This window comes from Cyprinodon variegatus, unplaced genomic scaffold (genome assembly GCF_000732505.1).
Source record: "Cyprinodon variegatus isolate N-32 unplaced genomic scaffold, C_variegatus-1.0 Scaffold93, whole genome shotgun sequence".
In the NCBI taxonomy this organism is placed as follows: Eukaryota; Metazoa; Chordata; class Actinopteri; order Cyprinodontiformes; family Cyprinodontidae; genus Cyprinodon; species Cyprinodon variegatus.
The window spans coordinates 1,024,765-1,033,026 of record NW_015150546.1 but is presented as its reverse complement, the minus strand read 5'-3'; the positions used below and the strand labels follow the sequence as shown (position 1 = coordinate 1,033,026).

Sequence of the window (8,262 nt, the reverse complement as noted above, 5' to 3'; positions counted from 1 at the left end):
TATACACATCTGTATAGAGGGCACATCCATTTATCTCCAGTACAGAGCTACCATCCGTGTCGCCTTCAGGAGTCCAAAATCAAAAGCTGACTTAAAGCTGACTCGTTAGGATTTAGAACATTTTTGGATATTTATACCAAGCACAGACGTAACTTTCTGAAGGACTGGTGTGGACATGTCCCCACCAATTATTTCCGCTTTTTTCCCCTTTCCGCTTATTTACTTTAGCCAAAGGTAACAGAGTTTGGGTGCAGCTAACTGTGTTCACAGCGTTTTGAGTCCGTGTTTTTTTTTCTCCTCTCTACTGCTTTAACATCATCGGATCTTTTGCTTTGAGACATCAGATTTGCGGTCGCATTTCACTGCGTTCAGAGTAGCTACATGGAGGAGAGACAGAGAGCAGCAATCAGTGAATAGTAACCGGAAGCTGCTTTGATGTTTAAGTAAAAGTTAGGAGACGGGTTGGTTAAAAAAAATCAGAGATCATGCCACTGAAAAATCTGTTTGTTTGACATCCAGAGCTTTTTCAGCTAAAAATGGCAACAAATTATAAGTTTATACAAGTTAGTATTATTATGCAAGAAGCTTAAGAAAACATAGTTTGTTTTTCTTTACTAGTTAAATAAATCTCGGCTTCTCAGAGGGCCATGACTCACAGTTACAGGTTAAAATTAACATGTTTTCTTATTGTACAGATAGAATCAGACTGCAGAGCTTCTACATATCTTGATTTTTTTTTCTGGCATTATTATATTAGTAAATAGGTTCATGAATCTTTTTAAACAGAGCACAGAAAGAAGCAGGGAGAGCTGCAGATTTAAAGGGGAAACTGGGATATGCAACATGCAATAAAATATATCTCCAAGTGCACAAGAAATTTTACAAGAAAGAAATATGCTGTTCTATATTTAAAATGAAGCATATAGATATTTTTCTGGATGGTATTGAAATTGTACTTCTAGGGATGCATGATATATTGATTTTGGCCTCGGAATTGGCTATAATTTGTTATTTTTTTTAACACATTAATGTTTTTGGGCCCTATATATGTAATGCGCTAAAATACATCTCTCAAACTATCTATACATATAAATATTAGTGTTTTATAGTTATCTTGTGTTCTCAAAAATAGGAAAGCATTCAATAAATATATTTTTGAATATAAAACCTAATGAAAGTGTGCGGGTTGAGTAAGACACCCTTAGAGTGTCTTTCGTCACAAACTTACACCCTCGATACCAAGTATGCATATTTCTATCAGGTGAGGTATCATCACTCCAATGATCAGAGATAAAGTCAAAACAATTTCTTTTCAATATTTTGATTTATTTTTTGGCCAATCCCACACGTAGTGATATAAAGTACCTTTTCCTTCCAAACACTTAATCATCAGGAGACCACCGATTTAACTAAACCAGGGTAATGTATGTTCTTATCAACCATTTTTATTGCATTGTATCAAAATACCCTTATTTTGTAATGTTGCAAAGGTAAGAAGGTCTTGTCCTGGATTCCAATAAAACTATTGGCTTGAAATTTTTATTTTTAGAGTATTTCACTGACTGCCCTATAAAGGGTTTAAGAATTACCAGAGAAAATTATTTCCTTTACCTGCTCATCTTCTCTTCTCTGCTGATCACAGCTTTTGACCTGCAGCAACTGGAATTTCAGTAGCTTTGCCAGCAAGTCACAGGGTAGCTCCTGTCTGGCATCCAGCAGCTCCTTAGCAGACACTGCGACCTTCACAAACCAACAGAGAATATACTGACTGCGCAAAATATTAAAAACAATCAACTGCCATTTTATTTATTGTAAAATGTAATACTCTTTGAAGAACAAATGCTATCAAGCATCCGAAGCCTACCTCATAAAACATGGGAAGATCGTCTTGCTTTTTTCTCTTTGGATTCCCCAGCTCGTGGATCTGTGAGGACGACGATCGATTAGAGAGGAATATTTACATTTAATAACAATGATGGTTTGTTCTGCAAAATACAATAAGAGCTAAAAAAAAAAAAAAAAGAAAGGATCTAGAGGAGTTTCTAAAGGATTATGTTCTAATATTTACAACAGGACAGTTTATGTAAAACCTTAGCTTGTCTTAAATAGTTTAATTTTGAGTCATATGCTTTCTGAAAGTTATTCAGCTCATCAGCTTTTTAAATGTGAACAATTAAAGCATAGCAGCTTCACCGTTTTAAAGCTTTATTATATCATTACACCTTTTCCAAATAAAAACTGATAAAAAAAAAAATCAATAGTGTAATTTACTTTATCACAGGCAGATATTCCTATATGAAAGTTACCTTTTACCGCAAAACGTGTCAGCCATTTATTACCACCTTTGATTAAGATTAATCTGAAAAGTACAATTCATCCAAAATCATCATAGCGCAGGATAAGACTGGGGGTTTTTAATAGCTGTTGCCAACAGAGTATCAAACAGACAGAAATGGTTACAGGATGTTGCTGCAGTCTCTCATTTCAAATAAACAGTTTGTAAATGTGTGTTTTTGAATGGGTAACCACATGTAATGGGACAAAGAATAGAACAAAACTACCTTTATATTTCCACATAAGGGGAAATTTGGGTGCAACAGTGCTGCAAACATTAACAGAAGCTTACAGTGACACAGAAGACTTAACAAAAACAATACGCTTTGAGGGTGTTTTTCTGCACATGGGAAAGGGCGACTGAACTGTATGAAGGAGAGGATAATCGGGGCCATGTATTGTGAGATTTTGAGGGAAAATCTCCTTGCCTCAGTAAGAGCATTGAAGATGAGACGAAGATGGGTCTCCCCACATGACCCGAAGCACACGGCCAGGATAACCAAGGAGAGACTCTATAAGAAGCATATCAAGGTCCTGGTGTGGCCTAGCCAGTCTCCAGACCTAAACCCAATAGAGAATCTTTGGAGGGAGCTCAAACTCTGCTTCTCAGCGACAGCCTGATCTAGCCTGATCCCTCCTGCAGATTGTGCAAACCTGGTTAAAAACTACAAGAAACATTTGACCTCTGTAAATAACAAATGCTTCTGCACCAAATATTAATAGTGATTTTCTCAGGTGTTTAAATACTTATTTACAGCTGTATCATGCAAATAAATTGTTTAAAAGAATCATATATTGTGATTTCTATTTTTTAAGATTATATACATTGGACATGCGCCTACGATAACAATTTCAGACCCCTCCATGATTTCTAAATGGGAGAACTTGCAAAATAGGGTGTTCAAATACTTATTCTCCTCACTGCATTTCACTTGTGCAAAGAGACGATAATCAAAACAAAAACATCCATAAAATGAACATTCACAATTTCCATAAAACATCTCACATATTTCACACATTTAATTAAACAAAACACAAACACTCAACAACATATATCAATGCAGCCGTTTTAGGTTGATTGTGCATTTTGATATTTAAGAAACTCTATTAAAGGATTCTATAGAGTCTCAAACTCTGCAGCCGTTCCCCTGGTTATACAAGTCAGCCTTTCCAGCATAATGCAAGATGCCATCTGCTTTATATCGAGGGCACATCCATTTTTCTCCAGTACAGAGCTACCATCCTCCTCGCCTTCAGGAGTCCAAATCAATTAAAGTTGACTCGTTAGGATTTAGAAAGTTTTTTGGATATATATACCAAGTATACATATTTCTTCCAGGTGAGGTATCTTCACTCCAATGATCTCAGATAAAGTCAGAAAAATTTCTTTCCAACATTTTTTGTGCAACAAACATTATTGACAAAAGCTTACAGGTAAACAGAAGACACAACAATTTGAAAAATAATTCACTTTTTATTTCAACTATCCAGTAAAGGAGAACAATGTTATGTTATACTAGAGAATAATTAATGAGAATGCAAATATTCAAACTGGTTACACAAAGATGAAAAAACTGTTGCTCTGTACAGATATTTGTGTGTGTCAGGTACATTTAACCTTTAGCAATAAAAGATACCTTAGCAAGTGTGCTGTCCCAAGTTATGAGGGTGAAGAGTTTTTGCTGTGGTTGCTGAAGAGCCGACACCAGAGGCTGAATGAGTTCCTCTTCTTCCTTGGGACTGCCTCCAACCACAGCAGAGACACAGGCCTGCCATGAGTCCTGAGGAGGTAGTGACACCAGAACAAACAGCTTAAATTGAACAACGCCATAGCCGTCTTTCATGTTAACTTTCATAACTATTTATTTTTCTTTAGTTTTAGGTAACTTAACACTTAAATGCGAAAATCTAAAATAAAAGCAGGAATTTAAAATCAGTCCTGAGTGTTCTGCTGTACAAATGTACTGACAATAGCGAGGGTGAGTAAAATCTGGCATTTACACACACCTTTCAAAATAAAAGCCCTAAAGAATGCTGTAACTTGTGTAAAAAAAAAACCTATGTTGATTTTCTCTTAAATGGGCTTTAATACAACTGAAACTCAATAACGTTAGGTTTAATACATCAGAACAATGAAGTCAGTTTAAAAACTTAAAGACAGTAATCTTTAAATTATGGATTGGAGTGCTTGCATTTATCCATTTTAATGATAATGTCTTACAACTATAAAACATTCTTAAACAATGCTTTTTCTGTAAATTACAACATTAATTAGGAATAATTAAAAATCAGTGTTAAAATAGAAATTATAGCCTACAAAAAAGTCCACATACAGTCCAATAATCCACTATGGTTGGAGGTTTATCCTGCACACAAAAGAAAAATGACTGTGTAAAAGCATTTCCATAAAAAGAAAAAATAAGGGTTCTGCTTTAATTTACTTTACTCAAATTTCCTGTTTGAATTACATATACTGTATCTATAGCATGACACAAAGACAGCACGTGGTTTTTTTTCCCAGGTAGAGGAAGAGCTGATCGGTTTATTAACTAAGTCCATTTAGGTTATTGGGTCTGATGTGTCTCATCTTCCTCTTGAATAAACTCCTTAGATTCTGTAAGGTTTAGGTCAGATCAGTCAGGGAAAGTAATTTCAGCTGCCATTATCAGGAATTGTACCTTTGGTACCGTGGTCAGGTGCCAAGTCCTCCTGAAATAAAATCAGCAATTCTATAAAGCTTGTCAGCAGATGTACTGTGTGCATTAAGCGCTCTAAACTTCTCCTGGTAGATGGCTGCACTGACTCAATGGTTTGGAAAACCTCACATCAGGACCTCATACAACCTTAAAAATGGATGTTGTTTTCAAAACAATCTCAAACAATTAATATTCATTAACTCACAATCCCATCAAGGCTGCAATTATTCTTGTAGCTCTTGCATCTTTTTCATCTATACTTTTTCCTTCAACTTAACTTTCCATTTACATTATTCAATACAGAACTTTGTAACTGTCTTAAGCAATTACCTTTTGTGGCTTACCCTCCCTTTTCTGGAGGACCAATCCTGCCATAATTAAAATTAAATACATAAATAAATAAATGCTCCAGAAATAAATAAGCATACAATTATTAAGTAATAAATAAATAAAGTTTAAGATTATAAAGGACATTAAATAAGGTAATTATTACAAAGGCGAAAAACAAAGAAGCTAATTAAAAGAGATATATACATTTATGTCTCACTGTATAATTTAATTTCTATCTACATTTATTTGATTATTGTGTTTTTAGTGGGGAATTAATTGTATGCTTATTTATTTTTGGAGCATTTAGTTATTTTTGTATTTATTTCTATTTATGGTAGGATTGGTCCTCCATACCTTTCGGATAGTTGTTTTAGATTTACTGCGTTATTAAATATTTCTGGGGGGAAAATTTCATCTTTTTTTTGTTTGTTTTGTTTTCAGTAGCTGACCAAACTAATTAGAGTGATTGGTAATAAACCGTTAGAATTATAGTTCAATGTATAATGCCTTTTTACGGAAGAGGATTAGGGGCACTGGAAAAAAAAAAAGTTAACTGATTTTTACATTTTATCTCAGTATAATATTTTTTTAATTCTGAGAAAAATGAATCTCAGCATTCTGACTTTAATCTCAGAATTTTGACTTTTTTCCCCCTCAGAATTCTGGCTTTAATCTCAGAATTTTGGATCTTAATGTAGATGGGCATCAAGAAGGAAGAGATGTGGGAGCACACAGCTTCACTGACAAAGATATGAGGTGTTTGGGAGGGCCAGTAACACATTGGTGGAAAATTACGGAATTAGGCAACTTTTTACGTGATGATATTGAACCCAAAGATGCTATTTACGGTAAATAATGAAAGGGCAGAAGGTGATTAAAACAAGAGAGCTAGTTTAGTCTTTAAAACAGACATGGCAACAGCTTGAAGTCTGTCAGAATTCAGTCAGAATTCTGAGAAAAAAATAAGAATTCTGAGATTAAAGTAGGAATTGTGAGAAAAGTCACAATTCTGACTTTTTTCTCCTATTATAGGCTACTTAAAACATAATGTAAAAATCAGTTAACTATTTTTTATTTTTTCAGTGGCCCTAATCCTCTTTTGTGCCTTTTAGTTAAGCATTTTGCATTCTTTTAATATGCCCACTTTACTACTTCGTTCAGATTAACGCCGATGAAAACACAGCGGTTAGCCGAACAGAAAGACTTGCTTTTAGTTCGTTAATAATTATATATTCACCCACACATTATACCAAGCTAATGATAAATAACAAACTCATATATTACATTTCAAACAAGAACAAATAACACCAAATTACCTCATTAAACTGCGCTTCGACAAGTGCTGTCTCCCATTTATTACAGCGTTTCTTTGCAGGGCGGTTTTTAGCAACTGCCTTCGCCATTCCTGAAAATGTAAGAGGCTAAAGGTAAACCGCGGCCCGCTTTAAATGTTGTGGTCTGGAGCCTCTTGTTGCCCTTAGCAACCACTGTAAACGTTAAAGCAAAGTTCTTAAAGGAGCCGTACTTGTAGACTTGAAATGACTTAATAAAAGAGTTTAAAATGACAAATATCAGTTATACCACCATGGATTCTTCCAGAAGCAATAGTAAATATGTCACTAATGGAAGAGAAACAAGATAAATCGTACACGATAAATTAATTTATCACAGTTACATTTAGACAGTTATTATCAATATATTCACATTTATACAGGTGTATCAAAAATAACAAGGAAAATAGGAATAGCTTTTGTAATACCAGAATTCAATATAAAAATAGGAAAACGATTTTAGGATGGATTATCAGTATACACTGGGGAAATGTTGGCAATACTAGTAGCTTTACAATGGGTAGAAGACATAAAAACATTAAAAACAGTAATTTATTCAGATTCAAGCTCTGCATTATTAAGTTTAAAATATAACCAATCAGATAGTAGGATGGACAATTTATTAAAAAATATTCCATACATTATTCAGAATAAAATTTATGGCTTCGATATTTGTATTTGTGTGGGTTCCAGCACATGGAGTAAAAGGAAACAAGAGGGTAGATAAAATGGCAAAGAGAGCAATTAAAAATCTTATTAGTTTTACAGTTAAAACAAGTAAATCAGAGGGAAAGAGTATTATTAAGGAAAAAAATCATGGAAAAATGGCAACAAAAAAAAGGTGGGATGAAGAAAAAACAAGAAGGTGGTTTTATAAAATTCAGAAGATAGTAGGAAAAAGAAGAAACGGAAGATGAAATAGAAAGGAGGAGAGAGTGATAACAAGGTTAAGATTTTTTCAAACAGGACTTAATTATACACATTTTAAAATTCAAAAGCATACTACTGGCAAATGTGATTACTGTGGAAAATATGAAACAATAGAACATGTTATACTGGAATGTCATAAATATGAAAGCGAGAGAAGATATAAGAGGAACGAGTTTTACTGTATTAAGGAAAATATTAATTTATTAGATATTTTAGATTTTTAATGAAAACTAAATGATTACATAGAATTTGATTATAGAGAAGGTGAATGTGTGTATGATATAGACAGGTAGAATACAAAGTTATGTATAAATATGTAGTTTCTTTTCTTTCCTAAGAAATTATATATGTTTATTAAGTAGATAGTCCATCACGAGCCACACTCCATAACAATAAGTGGCGATAATGCTACTAAATGTTTGTTGCCAACCAATAAATCCAACAAGAAGAAGAAGACTTGAAATGGTGCATAAAATATGTCTGCTGGATAAAGTTTAGAGTTTGAATAGAATATAAACAAAATATAATTTCTTTAAATGGCTGAAAAGCTGACCTTAAATATCCCTCCTCCTCCCTCCGTTTTAACTCAGAGCTTCATCTTTTTGTTAAATAATCAAAGCTGCTTGGTGACCCCAATGTGT

General features: G+C 33.8%; 1 protein-coding gene across 1 annotated transcript in view; it reads right to left on the bottom strand.

Annotated features, from left to right (window-relative positions):
- Window positions 1-6,813, bottom strand: part of LOC107084133 (sperm-associated antigen 17-like) — a 34,098-nt gene extending 27,285 nt beyond the window's left edge. The window contains exons 1-4 of the mRNA XM_015373822.1: window positions 6,677-6,813; window positions 3,972-4,115; window positions 1,865-1,924; window positions 1,612-1,740 (exon numbers count right to left, since the gene is read on the bottom strand). Of these exons, the coding sequence (XP_015229308.1) occupies window positions 1,612-1,740; window positions 1,865-1,924; window positions 3,972-4,115; window positions 6,677-6,763 (420 nt within the window). The 5' untranslated portion in view covers window positions 6,764-6,813. The remainder of the gene's footprint in view (window positions 1-1,611; window positions 1,741-1,864; window positions 1,925-3,971; window positions 4,116-6,676) is intronic.
- Between the last annotated feature and the right edge of the window lie 1,449 nt (window positions 6,814-8,262).